General features: G+C 39.0%; 1 protein-coding gene across 3 annotated transcripts in view; it reads right to left on the bottom strand.

Moving 5' to 3' along the window:
• The window catches only part of col18a1a (collagen type XVIII alpha 1 chain a), a 102368-nt gene that overhangs the window by 60301 nt on the left and 22528 nt on the right, over positions 1-19539 (bottom strand). For 2 of the 3 annotated variants that reach the window (XM_028591722.1, XM_028591723.1), the window contains exon 1: positions 1837-2303. The exons of the other annotated variant lie outside the window; for it this stretch is intronic. In XM_028591722.1, coding sequence (XP_028447523.1) covers positions 1837-2176 — 340 coding nt within the window. In that variant the 5' untranslated portion in view covers positions 2177-2303. Of the gene's footprint in view, positions 1-1836; positions 2304-19539 lie in introns of those variants that run through there. 3 annotated transcript variants of the gene reach the window in all.

Below are 19539 nucleotides of genomic sequence, written 5' to 3'. Positions count from 1 at the left end.
GCTACGATTGCATTGCAGGATAGAATGTAGTATGTCTGTATCAGCAAAATATTACCCTTTGAATGAATAACTTACAGGAAATACACATCAATTGTGTGTGTGTGTGTGTGTGTGTGTGTGTGTGTGTGTGTGTGTGTGTGTGTGTGTGTGTGTGTGTGTTAATGACCTTCAAGTAGTAAGTCACATGCGTTCCAAAGGACAAGGGAAACACATACATGCAGCACTGTAAGGAGGGCTGGCACCATGCTTGTTAAGCTGTAGCCAGAACTTATTACCTTTTAACAACAGGACTGACAAACTTGAAGCATGCTTATTTTTCTTCTAAATGATGTTGCTGCGCATGGGAATCAAGATATTGTTAATGTCTTTGACTGCACCATCAGGGATAAATGTCAATTATTTGGGTGGGTATTGGGTAGTGGGAGGAAACACCAGACAAACTGGGGAGTATGGATACTGAAAACTGGTTCAAAATGAATCCCAAAACTAGGATTCTTTTGAACCAGTTATTACCTTTCTGGTTACTAACTGACAAGCACGTATACCCATCATCCTCCTCGTCTGGTAGAGTGTGGCACTCCAAAGGGAGGCGTCCCTCATCCAGGAGTGTCCAGCAACTGTCCCGCAAGACTTCGCAGAAACTCCGGCAAGGCAACACCGGCAGCGTCACCGGAGAGCCACACTTTGGTACCAAGAGAAGGCAGAAAAACCACTCCAAACTATGGTGGCAAGGTGACTTCAACAGCCATGCCCATTCATTTAGGAGTACCTGGACTTCCTCCACAGTGGTTTGGTTGAGGTAATTGGGCACAACAAACCTTTCCCCAACCATGGAGGAGCAGAAAGGGAGAGCAGTATCTAGCAACAAGCATTGAGGGGATTCTGCGATTAGTGCTGATTTAGCTACTTCTGTGTGGCTCTCAGCTGGTGCCAACGTACCTACAGCTGTCGGGCTAATTAAGGTTGCTTGGCTAGGCTCACTTACAGATACTGTCTGAGTGGCATCTAAGATGTGATCAATTTGGCTGGTCACCACTTTCTGGCTAGTCACTGATGCTTGACTGGGTACTTGAGGTTGGGCAGCAATGGGTTTTAAGGTAGTGTCTGGTCTCTTGCTAGTTGTTTGTGCTTGGGTAATTAACGTTTTTTGGCTATTAGTTCTGGGTGTTTGGGTTGTAGAAGGTGCCTGGCTAACAAATGAAACTTGTGTAGTCTGTGACACTTGGTTAAGTAAAGCTTCCTGGTTAGCTGCTAATTCACCAGCTGGTAACTGAGAAGCATCCACTAGCTGGTTGTCCTGGGTAGTCTCTACCAAGTTGTTGCCTACCCTTGGGGTTAGTAAATCTTCTGGGGTAGAGTTTTCATGAGAATCCTTTGTCAAATTTAAGTCATTAGCACTCCAATTAGAGCTACTGTTAAGTTTTCTATTTCCTCTTGTGTTATTGGGGGTGTCGCCAGATAAATCAAAATTTTGCTCTGTTTTTGTGCTACCAAGATTATGGCCCTCATCTGTTCGGTTACTCTTTTGAAAGTTCAGTTTCAGCTCATTTGTATGGGAAGCTACACTGCCTCCACTATCTAACCCCCTATGATCAGTGGTCATTACTACTTGTTGATTTTCCTCAGAAAACCCCTGTGTTTCAAAGCCAGATCCCAAGCTAGTTTCAGATCCTGTTGCAAATTCAGATGTGATTCCAGAACCAGACCAAAGATCTGACCCAGAGCCTGAAGCCAATTCAGACTCAAGCCCAGATCCAAGTCCTGAAACATCTCCTGTAAAACTTAAATGATCAGATCCTCCAGAAGCCATACCCATAAGAGAAGATGTGCCATTACCAGATTTAAGTATGCGTGATGAAATCCCTGTTGTTCCCTTTTCTGATGCACGTTTGTTCTCTGGTTGTGTTGTAGGTAATAGAGTGGTCAGGCGAGGTCCCTCAGTGGTCTCATCCCAAGTCTGCACAACCTTTTGCATCCCATGTTCCTCATCAATGATCTCCGCTCCAACCCTTGCAATATTCTCTGATGGTGGTTCTCCACTACCTGCTGGACTGCCAGACCCCTCATGGTCCACTGTTGGGGGCAAAGTTGTAGTACCAGTCCAGGCCCAGAACCAAGCATCAGAGTAGACCACGCACAGGGTGAACAAAAACAATACTCCAAACTGGGTCCTCATCTTGGGCACAATATCAGGTCTTGACCACGTCCACTTGCTTTATCAGGCTCCCAGAGTGAACTGTGACATGTCCACAGTGCCACTACACTCCTCACACACACTTTCCAGCTCTGACTCCACGCACACTCCACTAGGCCGAGAGGAAAAGTGAAGAGGAGTGCCCCATTCAAAAGAGAAGAGGGGGGAGAGCAGGAGGAGGTGTGCTCCATATTGGCTGCCCTGGCAATATTTCCTCTCCTAACTCCTCCTCCTTCCTCCTCCTTTTGTCACAGCAGTGAAAAGCGATCTCTCCTGCTGACTGATACCTTAGAATTACGCCAGCTTTGCCTTTCAGTGCGCAATACCGATGCTTTCAGTGTTTTACAGAGAAAGGCAATTTGTTCCCCTTGACTTGTTCTCTTTGTTAAAGCATGATAATTGGAAAACTACAACGATGGCTTTAAAAAAACTTTAAACTGAGTGAAACTACAGTGGGAGCAAAAGATGTGATTTGCCAAACTCAACTAAAAGAAGTGAATGCTATTTTGTGGTGAATGTTTGAAATGTAAGGAGCTGTGCTAAATTCCCTCCAGTGGTTTAAATTAGTCTGACTCAATTGCAATTATGCAACCAATTACCTCGCAAAGTTGCCGTTGTGATATGTTAACGTGTTTAAATATCAAACAACAAAATCTTATTGCAGTAATTGTATTATTTTATGGGATAATGGTAAAATATATCTAATTCAAAATCAGCAAATGTAAATTCAATCCACTGGAATCAGTGAAAGTTTGAAAGAAAGTTGTCTTACATTTAGATCAAGGAACTAAAATTCCAAAGAAATTACTTCATGCTAATTCATCAGCTTATTCTCTTCCGCTCGTCCCTGCCTACACCCCCCCCTTTATTGTTCAATCCAGTTAAAACCCCCTTTTTTAGTGCTCTGTGGTTACACAGTAATCCAGGCCTCACTTTCTTGTTTAGACTGGTTTCTCATACTGCCTATGTGATCAGTTGACAGAGACCCTCAACATCTGCTAATGGGAGATTAGTGATAAAAGGAACATGAGGTTTGTGCAAGTGTCTCTCTAATAGTACCAGGCTTTAAAATAAAGGCAAGCATTCTGTGCATGTAACCTCAGTTGCTGTAGAAAGAAACTCTGGTCATTTTTGCACAGCATGCAACCATCCCTATAAAAATGTTACAGACGCTTATGTTGAGATGCATAAATGTCTTAACACAAGCTTGACAACTTTATCCTCTAGCTCTCCGTCATGGTCTGGGGTCAGTGATGATCCACCTGACCCCTGTCTGCAAGATTATGTTTGTTTGGTCTAGTAAAGGGGGAGGGTAAACACCAAAGATATAAAAAAGTAAGATGGAAAATATGTACAACTTGCAAAATGAAAAGCCTAAAAAGTGGGCACATAAAGAATGAATGCAGCCTTCATCAACATGTCATGTATACAGCAAACAAAAACTGCAAAGACTAGTTAACTACAACCTATTTCAAGAACAAAAGTCGTTATAGCGCACATATTTATCACAAGGTTAAGCTATTTTGCACTTCCTGGCCTGATGAAAATGTCAATGAAAGAAAAGATTGTGTGTAGTCATATGAAAAGCAGCTTCCTTTTGGCCAAATATGACTAAGGGACTTGTGATTGTCTGGTGTCTGACTTTTATTTACAAGAACATTTGTTCCTTCAAGGAACAAAAAAGAAAAAAAGTATATTTGCCAAATGTATAAAGAACCCAAAGAATAGAAAATCTATCCTCAGTTCAGTGGCAAATTCTAAGAGGCTTGCACGTAGATTAGTTGACCCTCTAGGCAAGAAGGAGTTAACACTCTTAACCAAGCAATTGTTCACTCTAAAACTGTCAAAAATGGACAATTTAATTATAGCAGTTGCTTCAGAAAAAAAAAAAAAATTAAGAATGACAACTTTCTGTGGGAAACATTCTCTCATTTTCAAGTTGAGTTACAAGCAATGCTATGCAAGAAAGGGTCCATCACTTTTAATCTTTCCGGAAACATTAAAAGGTGGACTGCTGCTGTATTATCAGCTACAAGCCAACTTGTTAGACAAACTCAGTGATCAAGGTAATTTTTATTCAGTGTGTAACCAAAATAAACAATGTTTATAGTAGGGATTTGGTTAATTAACCCTAGGGTAATAAACTAGGTAATGATTAGCCTTAAACATCAGCTCTACCCCTCTGATGGACTGCATTGCATTATTGTATAGGTTAGGATCACTGTAATTTATTGACAGCAGAGGTGCCTTTACTGTTCTACACTTTACATCTCCTGTGGGGAGTCCCACCAGCATGATTTGCTCTTTTATCTTATCCCGTTTACTGTTTTTTAACTACACAAGATGCCAAATCCTAATGACTCACAGAATCCAGACAAAGAAAAAAATCATCTGAGAGAGAATAAGACTCCAATGGTTTGGTATTATTCCAAAGAGGACAATGAATTAGCCTGAAGAGGTTTTTGTAAGACCACGAAAGATAAAAGATATTACAGTTTAAAAATGTTCATACACACTTTAAAAATGGGAAACTTGCCAAAAGACTTGGGTGGCCAGGACACTTTAGAACTAGCAAACAGTCTGCTTACTTAAGGAAAAAACCTGACAAGGAAACAACAAAATTGCCCTTAATGAATGTAGTACTTTTGCGCTTTTGGAGTGACAGTTTCGTCAGCACAGATAATCTGCAGATATCATAACATACCTTGAACTTTGTCAAAAGTCCCTCTTTTCAACATCCTTTACTTTACTGCTGCCAGTATAGAGTACAGGCTGCAAGAGTCATAAAGACAACACAGCCAGAAGATTTCCTGTTTTCAAGAGTGGCATTTGTAATTCGAACAGGTAATTACAGTAAAACTGGTTAAAAAGTTTGCACTGTGCTGTAAATCAAAGATAGAAAGGAGATTAAACAAAGGAACACATCCACTGGACTTGCTGATGATAAATCTTTTTCTGGGGGAATGAAACATGTCACATAAACAGTCCTGTGAAAAAAAATGATTGATGGGATTAACAATTAGAATTTTGTTGACAGATAGCAACGTCTGGGCAATTGTCAATGAAATGGAATGTCATGACTATGTTCAAAAAGGTATTTGTTAAAGTGTCATTGATTTTTGTAACCAATGTTGATATTATATGCACATGGCTAAAATACGATCTCATATGATTAGTAAGAAAAAGATCTTACTTGACAACAGTAGAATCTCATAATCTCAGCAGGGATCTAGTAATCCAAAGGGTCAGTTACCCAGATAAGAAAATAATTTAATCTTTCAGTGCTTTTGGCACCACTGATGGAAGACTATCCCTATGGCTCAATACCAAGAGATGTTTTTAATGATTTTGGTGATGTGACCCAATAAGTGCTTTAGTTTTCCCAGGAATACTGTATACTTCTCAATCTTTTCTGTAAAGAAAGGCCTTTATTGAACGACTTTGTAGATATTGCAAAGTGGTATCCCTTAGAAATGTTTGTAATGACTGCGACCTGTGAAATCCTGAGATGTTTGAGCAGGGATGAACTGAAATTCCATGCCTCCCCAGTGTCTGTCCTCACATTGCACAGACAAAAGAGTGAAACCTAAGACCAGGAATGAGTCTGTGGGCAGAGACCATCAATGGGAGGATGAATGATCGGTTAATTACAACACCAACAAAAACCCGCTGAACATAATCCACGAGAGGCCAAAGGCGTCCAATTATCCGTCACTGCACAGCAGTATTTTATGCCAAACTGTCATTCAGATATTGACTTTCATAAGCAGGGTACCAATTTCATCAGGGCTAAATATAGTTTTTGTGAATAATTTAAGAATACAAGGGCATATGTGTGAAACACAATCTCATACACAACTGGCACTGGAAAGAGCGAGAGTATATGTAACCCTACATAAACATTCTCTGTGTTAACTACAGTAAAAACTTGAACTGTCACTTAACTTCTTAAAACAACTAACACATGAATGTAATAGGGATGTAACAATTCACTGTCAGTGTGTGGGTTTTGATTTCACTTGTTTGACTTCAGACGTCACTACATTTTCTTAGTTTAAGAGATTTTTTAGTTATTTTGATGTTGGATTTGCTTTAAAAATGTAATATGTAACATCTGTTTTGCACAGTTTATATAAATAAAGTCATGTTTTTCAGTCATTTGTCTGCAGTTTCTGTTAAAAAAAATCTTGAGAAAATTGTATTGTGAACTTGAAATCATGACTCGTATTGAATCGTGAGTTAAGTGTATAGTTACATCCTTAGCACTTAAAGTTTAGCACCGTCATCATTAAGGGTTCTACTGCAAGGCAACACTAAACAGCAAGACATTTTGACCTGAATAGTAACTGCTGTACAAACAGAGAGGCAAGTTACAACGCACGTTGACAATACATAAAAACATGAAGCTCTATTCTCTGTAGCCCTTGGAGCAGCTAAAGGGCCTTTTGGCAGCCCCCCCCCCTCCTTGCACCTTCACTGATGTTATTTCAGCAAGTTGGTGTCATTGACCTCTCGCTGTGAGTCAGTGTGGTCACCGTCTCACTGTTATACAAGCATTAAGCTCCGAGGCACTCAGAGCTGGGAGTTTTAAATGACACACAAATTAGGATGTCCACAGACACTCATGAACGAGCCCACATATTGTTGAAATACGTGCATGTGCACGCGTGCACACACACACACACACACGGGCTGCAGTCGCACAGCATGTCACAGCTGAGCAACAGTGTAAACACAAACTATAGTGAACATATGGTTGAAACACACACACACACACACACACACACACACACACACACACACACACACACACACACACACACACACACACACACACACACACACACACACACACACACACACACACACGATTACCCTGCATGAGCTGCAGCCATACAGCATGTCACAGCTCAACAGCAGTGTAAACATAACTCAATTCGACCACAGAAATAAAAACACGAGGCAATGCCTGAAATACCATCATCTGATTATCTTCAACACTGTGCATGCTGAATTTTCCAGTTAGCAAAAATAGAACCTCTCTCATCTGATCTAGTATCCCTGAGCAACAGGTTGCAACAGAGCGGTGAATCACTGTACAGTGAAGGGACTATTCAACGGCTTTCGAGCTAAATTTAAAGCCTGCTGTGAATCTTGAAACCCAAGTGCATTCTCCTATTTTATCCCCTCTTTTGAAAGCACAATTAGCAACTTGTGGTCATGTACCCTAGTTGTTCCAGTCTCATGGGAATTAGTGTAATATATGGTGTGTTCCACAATGAAAACTTTACTTTCTATTGAGTAAATGTTAGACTTGCTAGATGGCAAGCATGGTGGCACCAGTCACTGATCCTGTGCTGAGAGTGGAGGATAAACTGCTTTTGTGTGAGACTCAAAAAACAAAGTTTGAGCTCTACATATCAGCAGTAGCATATTGAGCTTTGAAACATATATAGTGCTTCTATACTGCCACTCTACACAGGACAAATGCCATGCCTGAATGAAACGCCTAATTAAAATGACATCTTCTCTCACATCTCTTGGATCTCCAAGCAGTGAATGCGTGTCACTGACTGTGTGAGACAGCCAGATAATGAGAGGTCGGGGGTTGGCTAACAGAATGGGGGTCAGAAGGTCATAGCTATCAGATTAGGAGGGAAAGGGGTCCCGTTTCCCTCAGATAGAGAATTATCACAGTCCTGGATTGGGATGCAGGAGCAGGTTGTGAGTCAGTTGCTTTGCCTGCAATGTAAATGCCTCCTATTTCATAACATGATAACTATTCTATAATATGTATAACTAGTCTACAGAAGAGCTACAGACAAGCTAAAAACTTTAAAAGAGTGCATTCAAACTACAACACTAGGGCAAACTACACTAAGGCCTGCATTGGTGTGGACATTAAAGAAGAAATATGAATCAGGTAGTCCGGTGTAAAGCCTTAACAATAAGTCATCTGTAATCATCTTTTTGAATTCAAAGTTCACAGTGTATAAGTACTACAGAAGGGGGTATTCCTAAAATGTACTGTCAGTCTGCTCCATTGTTCAACATACCACTAGTGGATTTTTTTTTTTTTTTTTTTTTTTTTTTTTTTTTTTTTTTTTAAATGGGATTATAAATCAATGGAAAAATTGTGGATAAAGGTAAGACTGTATACAGCTGCATTTTAACCTGCTACTCAAGAGGCACCGTCAATCAATGTTTGAATGTTACTCTAGTTTAGACTATGTGGGTTGTGTTCCAGTTAATATGAATTAATTACCAGTCGCTTTGAATTCATTCAAAGTTGATTTTTTTATAAAAGTAAAAGCCCTCCTACTAACTCAGTGGTCTCATTGGAATGAATGAAAAAACCTACAGTGTTTGCCACAATGCCAGAGGGATCCCGAAAATGCCATTAGTCCTCAATTTTTTATGTTTGGAGATCTATGTCAATTGTAACAAGTATTGATCAAGGCCTGAATCAAAGTGTAACCAAGTGGTGTTCCCTTTCAAAATGAAATATATATAAATAAAACTTGTCCCACAAAAGTCTCGATTAGGAACTAACCTAAACTGAAAAGAGTGTTTGTAAACTAAGCAAATGGCAAATTAAGCACAGAGTTCTGAATACAGTCCAATCAAATCCCAGCAGATCCTGAACATACAGTAAGCGCAATGTTTTGTTGAAAAGCAGTAAAAACTACTGATTGCTTGGAGACTGATAGTTAAAGCAAGTTTATTTATACAGCCCAATTTCACAATGCACGAATTTACCTTGGGGTTTAACAATCTGTACAGCATACAACACCCTCTTGTTCTTTTTAACCCTCGTTTCGGATTAGGAAACCCCCCCCCAAAAAACAAAAACCTAGACTAGGTTGCATCTTTCAAGCGTCTCCACTGAACAATCCAGTATCCTGTAGAAAGAGACAGCCAGGCAGACAGAGCCCTGCAGGGTTCCTCACAGTCCTGCTCAGGCAAGCAGAAACAGCTTGGCTGTCACTCTGAATAAGACACATTCCATAACAACAGGCGAGTATGTAGCCTGTGGGGCCTAAACAACAGTTACAGTATAGGAAAGAGGTACTGTATAGGTGATAGATGTTTGACTATCTTCAATGCAATTTAGAAATGTAATTTTCTCAGTAAACATCACCTATCTAGCAGGGCAGATCAAAGCCAGATGGCTGTCGTGCACAATGCACATAAATTGTACCCTGAACTATAAATTCCACTTTGAAATTCCCTGGTGACCAATGAGTGATTAGTTCCTTTGTTGATTCTTAATCAAACATGAAACATGTATGTTTTGGGAACTGCTACTCATGCAGCAGCAAACCAGAGAAATACTTTACATCAATTTATGTAAATAAAACTCACAGTCGCATAGCTACTAAGATGGACACGTTCTTTTCAAATTGTATTAAGGCATTTAACAGAGAATTCCAGTTCCACTCTCTTAGCTTTATCATGAAAAAGGCAATGTGGCTTTCTGAATAATATTACACTGATTAAAGGAATTATCTTATTAGGTTTTAACTTATAACATAAAAAGAGATGTGATGCAGAAAATTACCTAGAGATTGAAAACCAACTGCCTTGCTGACACCCTTAGAAAATGAAAAAAAAAAAAAAAAAACTTTCCTGTACCTGTAATGACTGAACTAATTGTCAGAGCATCCGGAAATGTCTAAACTGTAATTGGCCCACGATGCCTTGGGGGCGGGGGTGATGCGTTACCTCAACTAATGACAGACACAGCATTGATTCTTCAGAGGAGACGAGCTGAAACTGCAGAGCACATTACTCTAACAGATGTTTACATGTAAATATGTGTTGGCTCAGAAAGACTACGATTTACACCCTGACATTTAAAAGTTGTGTGGCTGGTTTATAGAGGTTTTTTGAGAGTTTGCCCACAATCAGTGTGCCATTGCTGTCTTTCAACGGTGTTAGGAGGTGTTTTCTAGTAATGTTGGAAAGGAAGAACATCCCCACTGTTCTGCAGAGCCCTTGGGATACAAAATCTTCAGCACAGACTTACACATACTAAACAGAGGACTACAGCTGCATGACAAGCAATACGCAGCAGGCTAGGAAAATGTGATGGTGTTGGGATGTACCCAGGAGCCTGGAGTATCACTTCACATCCCAGAGTAGTGAGGTGCAGTGGGGAAATAGCTCCCTCTACTGTCCACAATGTGAGCCACAACTGGATGCATTCAAATGCACAATAGGGTGACGTACTGTACTGTGTTAATCCAACCTTAATCACACAGCCTTGCCTTAGTTGACTATTATAAAGTGATTTATCTTAAATAGAGCAGCAAAGATGAATCGTTTAATCTATAAGTTGTCAACTATTTTGATAATGGACTAATCGGTCTGAGTCATTTTTTATAAAAAAATAAAATAAAATAAAAATAAATAAAATAAAGTAAAAATGTCCCAGATTTCAGCTTTTTAAATGTGAATATTCTCTGGTTTCTTCACTTCTCTATGACAGTAAACTGAATGTCATTGAATTTTGATCAAAACAAGACATTTGAAGATGTTATCTTGGGCTCTAGAAAACACAGATTGACATTTTTCACCATTTTCTGACATTTTATAGACCAAACAACTAATCGATTAATCAAGAAAATAATCGACAGGTTAATAGAGAGTCGGTAGTTGCAGCACTAATCTTAAACTACATTTCAAAAGCAACCACAATAGAATGAAAGCAGTTCTTTGTTTTGGTTTTTATCCCACGGAGCGGCCCAATGCAAACGGTTTACTCCAAGAATAGATGGTTGTATTGTGTAATGAAGAATAAGATGTTAATAATATAACACCTTCACAATGAGCAGTAAAATCCACTGCTCTTTGACGTGCTGTCCTACATCCTCGCTGCTGCACACGCCAAGTGATGACAAAAAGCAAACTTTAAAACACAGGTGGTGCTCCCCTAACAAAAACACACCTGTGGAAAATCAAACAATATCCATAAGGCCTGTCAACAGCAACAGCACATTATGGCAGATAAGGCACGCGCTTTAAAATGCTGAGGAAAAAGCATAATCTCTAAAACGTGCATTCGTTGTGTATGATTGATTGTAGTTGGGAGGTAAAAGGGTATGGCTGTATTACACAATGTTTAATAAGATAATCTAATTACAAGGGGTTTATTTTCATCGGCTACACCATTGTGGTAGCCGAGCCTCCGGCAAAACTCTCAACACCTGAAATGTTGATGTCACAGCACAAAGTAAAACCACAGACATGTGTTCACAGTTATCATGTTTCCTGAATGATTACGTCCTTAAAGAGGTGCCGGCTCTTTGACATTTAATAGTGCATGAGAAGACATATGGATAGACTACAGAATTATCACCGCTGCCAAAGTAAAAATCTTTTTCACTCAAGCAAATAACCCAAAACAGATTTTCATATTTGTGCCAAAAATAAAGATACATTTAAACTAAATCTGCTGGTTCACTTGTGTCGTTCACCGTTTTCATCAGCAGAGGGAGACTAAATCACCCCGAGGTGATGGGATACTGACCTCATAACTGTCCAAAGCACTTAGGTCACAGGACTGTCATCAGCATGCACACACACACATGCACACACACACATGCACACACACACACGCACACACACACCAAATGTGAGACAGGTGGGGCAGACACATTGTATTACAAAGTCTATCCAGACCATCAGGAAACACATCCTAAATATTTAGTTACACTGACCTGCAGCAAAGTGCCATGTTGCACACAGACGTTTGGATGACTAAGTTCTTCCAACTTCTTTTAAATAGCACCAACCTCTATAATCACTGGTACGTTATAATTTCTTTCTTTAAGTAATAGTTTGTTATTAAATAATGCACATTTAACCTAATAATTCCCATTTCCTTTTTTTAAATGATAAATAATATTAATATAATAATATTTACGTATGTAGCTGACTCCAAATTTCCACTTAAAGTCAAGTTATTTATTATAGTATGTATTTACAACATTAGAATGGAAGCAAACCTAGTTGCCTTCTAAATCAATACACCTTACTCTAAAAGCTGACTGAATTAAAATAGGGTCTTAAACCATGAATCTATACATTGGTTTTCATTTGTACCTTTCTTTATCATGTGCATCTTAGAGCAAGTTCTTTTTTTTCAAAGAATGGCCCGGCGGGACTTTGGGTGAACTTGAAGTGAAGGGTCATCCCACTCTGACAAATCATTTACCTGCTCTCTAGACCTGAAAAGAATGGAGAGGGACTCTCCCACAACTGGAATCCAGACACTGGGCTTGTTTTATTAGAGGGTCACAGGGTTGGAAATGTCACATTCAGGTTAGCTACATATTTATTACAGAATACCTGATGACCCATATGAAAAATAAGATAACGCCATTCTAACATGAACTTTTGGGGCAACAGAAAATACAAACATATGGTATGGTCAGCACATTTCAACCAATTTTTTCTTCTCTTTGTGGTAGAGAGCAGTGATATTTGCAGGCACATGTGGCTACAGGTCAGAGAATCAGGCCTTTTTGCTGGAGGGTTACATGTTTCACTCTCAAGAACAGCTGGGAAAATCTGGATTGTGGGAATATATGACTGACATCTCTTTTGATTAACTGGCGAGAAGAGCTCCTTAAGCATAATACTTAACCTCCAATTGGAGCTGCTGACTGGCTAATGATTAATCACCGTGAGGGTTGTGTGTAAGTAGTTCAACCATTTGACTCTAGTTGAGTTCAGTTTTTGTGGTTTTAATGTTTATGTATTCACATATTGCTGCTGGGCTGTTGTGTCTGGACCAGGTCTCTCTAGAGCAACGATTCCCAAAGTGTGGTGCGCCCTTGTGGTGCCTCTAGGGGGTGTGCTAGAGGACAAATTTAATGGTGTAATAACTACACCAATATTTTTTTAAGTGGGATTTTTCATAAAATAAAAACTTACATTTTAATGAATGAATACCCAAAATGCACTTCAGTTCCTGCCAGTCAGCCTGTCTTTACGTAACGTACGTGTAGCGTAACATTAATAGCTTTGACGTTACCTATGTAGGCCAACTAGCTAGCCTACTAGGTAAAATAAATTTTTTACGCAAATATGCACAACTGGCTAAAATCAGGGAAACTGTCAGGTGGGACATCTAAAGTTATAAGTCATGAAAGAGAGAGACTGAGGAATCGGAGGCGAGAAAAATGGAGAGATGCATTGGGCCGGAAGGACCGGGACCAGAGAGCACAGGCAAAGCAAGAGGACATATGCTCATCATCCAGGCAATTAGGAAAAAGAGGCAACAAGACTGGGCATCAGACTGGAAGAAAACAATATATATAAAAAATATGATGAAACTTATTTGGGTCTGGGCTTCACTTGGACTGGCTATGCAGACTGCCCAAAGCCACATTGTGTGGTGGGCAGTGATGTTCTGGCTAACAGCTGTATGAAGCCCTCTTATCTACGTCGCCACCTGAACACAAAGCATGCCAATCTAAGTCAAAGGCCCCTTACTTTAGTGAGAATAGTTGGAAAAATGGTTTTAATTAGTATGCATTTCATTGAAAAGTTGAATAGCACCACTAATGTAAAAAAAGGTTTTTTGAGAAGCTAATGCTAAACTACTATTTACTAGCTGAAAGTATGAGTATGTCTAAAAAAAGTAATAGTATGTCAGAAAAAGTGATAAAAAGTCATGGCATAGTATGACAAAAAAAGTGATAATGCCATAGTATAGTATAAGTATGTCAAAAAATGATATGGTATAGTATGTCAAAAATAGTCATAGTATGGTATGTCTAAAAAGTCATAGTATAGTTTGTGGGGAAAAGTGATAAAGTCATAATATGTTGAAAGAAATCATAAAAAGTCACTAAGCCACCATGCCACCATATAGGCATGTTGAAAACAGTCAAACCATAATATGTCAAAAAAGACATAGTATAGTATGTTGAAAAAGGTGATAAAAGTCATAGTATAGCATGACAAAAAAAGTCAGTGTATTATGTTGAAAAAAGTGATAAAGCCATAGTATTGTATATCAACCAAAGTCATAGTATAGTATGTTGAATAAAGTGATAAAAAAGTCATAGGATAGTATGTTGAAAGAAGTCATAATATAGTATGTCAAATAAGTCATAATATATAACACATACTTATTGTAAGTCATATTTGGTAGTGTCATTGAGAAAGCCAGCACTAAGCGACCTAAGGGAACGGTTTGGAACATACTAAGATAAGCAATCGGAGAGGTATGAAGGTGCTAAACCATTTAGGGCCTTAAAAACAAGTCAAAGAATTTAAAAATCAAATCATCAACACTACTGGTAGCCAGTTTAATGATGCTAGTACTGCTAGTAAATGCCACTATGTTCTAGGGGTGGGAATCACCAGAGGCCTCACGATACGATATAATCACGATATTTACAGTATGTCACGATATGATATTATTGCAATTTTAAACATATTGCAATATGCTGCAATATATCACAATTTATTAACTTTTTTTCAACTTCAAATTGTTTTTTCAAAAATTATGTTCCCAAAAGGAAACTTTGTCAACATCTGTTTTATCTAAAAAGATACATTTCTCTGTTCATCTCACTTAAATTTTATTGCTAAAAAATGGGATTGTCAAGTAGACAAACTGACCAACACATATATAATAATAATAATAATAATAATAATAATAATAATAATAATAATAATAATAATGAGAGAGAATAATAATATTGCGATACTTCAATTTTTTTCCCCATCCCTACTATGTTCAGGCTGACCAATTATTTTTCCATTGGTAACCACCAGTTGACGGGAGACTGGAGGTGGAGAGGTTAGTAGAGGAATTGCCCATAGCATCTGTTTCCCTGACAGTACAGTGCTCGGCAAGTCTGAACTTTTCCTTCTTCAGACATCCGACATACATGAAAGAGGCCAAGGGGTCCAATTTGGGGCCAAATGCCGAGCCATATTTTGTCACCTCATAAAAACCAAGATTCCAACCGAAGCCATGTTTAAGAAAGTCAACTAAACAAAACTGCAAAAACTGAACAGCAGATGCGCTGCTGCCACTACTTTTAATCCCCTGGCTGAGGATCAGAAGGTAAATAATATCAGGTTTTGCAATACTAGCTCTTCACCAATCTTTGGCTGCTACCTGATCAGCTACGCTGTTGTGTTTGGGGCCAGCTGGTGATGACAACGCTGTCGTTCTCACTTCCCACAAAGATGAGACAACGTGAGGATCGGAAGTCCGGCATTAGGAGTGTTGACTCTGGGGATTAGCATCCATAACCGGATGGGCAGAAAAAGAACAAATTATCCAGATTCTTCTTTGAGGCATGTGTAAGTGACTGTAGGAAAAAGGTAAACAGAGATGACATCCTTTGACCTTTGTTTCTCTCAAAAAGGCCATGTCTGTTGCTCAGACATGACTGTTCTAATATATACAGTACACTGTATTTGTCCCCTGAGGAATCGTTAGTGCACATATTTATTTTGTGTGGGTTGTTATTATTAACGTTTCCCAGATGAAGCAGTCACAATGAATATGGGTTATGAGAATATCTGTGTTTAGTTTAATCTCAGGGAAATGGAGCGTGGGGAGAAGCTCTTGATCCTGAAGCAACAACACCGAAAAAAAGGTAACTAAACTCAATCAGCTGATCCAGCAGAGTAATGCTTATTTAGGTAGCAAGTAGAAAAAGCTTAGATTTTCTAAATATGTATTTAACTGTAGCAACATTAATTAAATGTATTAAATAGTACCTTAAATACCTTCCATCTTTGCCTTAGTTGGTGCCTGTAATCAGCAATGTGGCTGGAAATTAGATCACAGATTGCCAAATTCTTTAAAAAGGTAAATAAAGCAAGATGTATGACTAATAGCACCCTCCATGTTAAAAGAATAAACCCTTGTGGGTTTGTTTAGGCTCGCTTTGTTCCATTAACATCATAACCAAAAAAAATCTCAGCATGGTTGCCAGGTTCTCTTTTATGTGGGATTTGACTTCATGTTGTAACGACTCTTCTAGAAACGGGTAATTGTGCTGTTTACCCACATTATTTGAGAATTTCCTGTCTCACACATTGAAAGTCTGTGGCTGGTTTTTAATGGTGAACTCTTTAATGTTTCTCACTAAAGCAATTAAAGGCACGGCAGACAGGCTGGCCGATTTGGCTTCGGTACAAACCAACCATCGTCACTTTGCCAGAATTGGATCGAGACTGTGATGCGCTGAGACATGAATTCACAGTGTGTGTTTCCGTTTTCATTCCTTCATTCTTGATAAGGTCTTACTACTGTCCATAGTGTAGCTATAAAGCGCATATTGAAGTTAACATTCAATTCATGTGTCACGGATGCTACAGAACAATCAAAACAAACCATTCTGGATTCTTTACAGATGATCTTTCAGTATCAGACCGTGTTTATTTCCACTCGCTGACTCACGACAATATGAGTAAAACTCATGAGTCAGGATAAATTGAGGAAAATTGGAAATGTCTCCTACTTGCTAACAGATGTAGGGGAAATCCACACGCCTATTACCAGACAGTCAATAACACCGGGGACTGGCCTTTCATGCAAGAAGGATTTGCAAACATTTGTGCTTTTACAAACATTTATGCCATGTTCACGAAGATGCCTTCCTTAGACAACACATTATCTGTTCAAGCTGTTTAGCTCCAAAGCTCCATTGTGCAATTTTTTTGAGTTGATTCTTAGCAAAAAAAACTTTTGTTCTTTCACAAATATGTGCTAATTCATGTGTAATTACTTCCACCAACTAACCAAAGTATTCTCGTACGTGTAGAATCTTCAGAATCACTCAGAACACATAGGAGCGACTCGCTCGAATGGCGGCCGCCATGTTGCGCCTCCATCTTTAAAATATATTAGCCAAAAAGGGACATACCTCCGTCTTTCGCGCTTTCACACTCAGTGGCCCCGTGACGAATGCCAGGGAGGGGGAGAAGATTACTTGCGACTGCCGGCAGATTTGAAAGCCGGTTGAAGATGGAGGATCACGCCTATTCTCGAGGACATGTAACGGAGTCGCCAAGGAAGTTAAAAAGAGAATTAAAACAACAACAACAACGGAACAGGCAAGGCAACAAGACCAAAGTTAATATTGGAGTGGCTTTTCCAAAATGGAAAGAGCTCATAAGGAGCAAGGATTTTAAAAAGAGAGGCCAAAGCCAAAGCCTGCTTTCTTGTCAAAAGGTAATTCTGCCTATACAAATAGGCAGAATTTTAATTCAAAGTTTTATAGTGGCTTGGCTAACTATAGCATGGTGGTGCATAACGCTAGAACGACGTCTTTGATACTTTTCCTCGTGTCAATGATGAAAAAGGTAACGTATGATAAACGTAATCATACGTGTCGTGATTTCCCTGGCAGACAACTCACGTAATGCAGTTGTAACACAGACTAGCTCCAGCTAGAACAGCTGCGTGTAAACGATGGAGATACTAAGAGCTAATTTCAGTTTCATTGACATTGTTCATACTGCTCAGAGAAATATATCAAAAACACAAACCTCCGTTGCTTCTCTCCTACGCTGTAAACATTGCCTTACACTATTAATCTCGTACAATATACAGAATAACAATAGCACTGATACTTTACCAACATTAGCTTGCATATGTTTGGGAACCTGATAGCTGATGTTAGCAATGAAATGGTACCAAAATAACGTAAAACTATTATTACACTGGAAGAAACACTCACGGACAAAGTCATACTTCTTGGAATAATACGGTTACGAGTTTAAACGCGCTCGGAATGGGAGGGGCTAGAAAGTCATATTCAGTTGGTTGTCATATACAATTTCACCGCTAGATGGGAGAAATTCTTACACTGGAAGGATATAGAAGATTTTGAGACATGATGAACAATGATTTTATCCTGGAAGAGGCTTCCAATCCACAAATCTAATGAAATCTGTAGATAGTTGCACAGTTGTGCTGAGTGGGAACCACCCAAAAGGTAATTCTAGCAAACGGAGATTAAGATTAAAAGCACCAAAGAGTATGTCTGGTTTTAACACTTAGGTACAGTACGTGTGTGTGCGTTTAGTTGTGCCCGTGTGTCTGTGCACGTCCAATTGATGCTAGAGGTGCCGGAATTAAGCCTTGGACTTTACAAATCACTGGGTAATTCCAGCATTGTCAACCAGGCCTTTTCCTCAGCATCTTAATCCCAAAATGAGCGAAGCATGCATTTAAACATCAAAAGGTCCTGGCCGTTAGGGGGAGCATCTGTCTGTGGCCATGCCAATGAGGCTTTACTCAGCCAACCAAGCATTTAGGGCCCTCAATTAGTCTATTGGCACTAAAAAAAGTTTAGTGGACAAGTGCAAGGCAGCGTCATCATCATATCACACTGAAATATTATAACTTATATTAATGCTTTACATACCTGCTGATGTAATACTCCCAAAACAAGTGACAAAGAACAGGGGAAAACCTGTGTAACCCATATTACTGTGTTATATTACAACAAAAACACAATATTCTAATAAAATTGTAAATGGATATTATAATTATAAAACTATAATTTGGCATATTTTTTCATTGTCAGTCCACAAAATGGCCAGGTAAAACAATAAATGAAATGATGAAAAAAAAAAACATTTACCCTGCCTTATATACCTAGACGGTAAATACGTATCATCGCATAATGTATAAAATTATCTCAAACTATAGGGTTCCATCATTATCAGCTGATATTCATTTGAAATGACGCCATTTATCAATCGAAGAAAACACAGGCCATAAAATAAAGCCGATTTATTTATAATATCATCATATTATGGAAACCACTTACTGTCATGAATTCAAGTTGATCACTCTGCAAGACGGATCAAACATTTTAATGCCACCTTTCAAGTCTACAGCAGGTGAGTGTTTGGAACTCAGAAAATAGACTTTGGGTGTAATATTACTTGGAATAAGTGAACAGCATCGCTACCTTGCCATAGACTATTAGTCATGTATTAGCATTACATTCAAGCCACAGTGGTACCCATCGGTTTCTCTAAATATACTCCTCACTTTGTGATAAACAAAGACAACAACCGCCGTTCAACAAATTGTAAACGTAATGTAACGTGAGAGTCACAGACTGGGGCTATACTCACATGTGACTCATTTTCTTTAGGGAAATAGCTCAGAAACACATGCAATGGCAAGGAGGTTCAGCAGAGAGCTCTGAGGTGCACAAAGCATTCACCATACATATTCAAAAGCAAAGCCAACGCACGTAGCACACATTTTCTTTAAAAAAGGGATATCAAAGGGAATTTTTCTCTTAGTTCAGCAGATCTGTTCCAAAGAGCGAGTTGTGAAGGAA

This window comes from Perca flavescens, chromosome 11, assembly GCF_004354835.1.
Source record: "Perca flavescens isolate YP-PL-M2 chromosome 11, PFLA_1.0, whole genome shotgun sequence".
NCBI classification, from domain to species: domain Eukaryota; kingdom Metazoa; phylum Chordata; class Actinopteri; order Perciformes; family Percidae; genus Perca; species Perca flavescens.
Note: the sequence above shows the minus strand (reverse complement) of the source record. Positions and strands in the feature narration are given on the sequence as shown.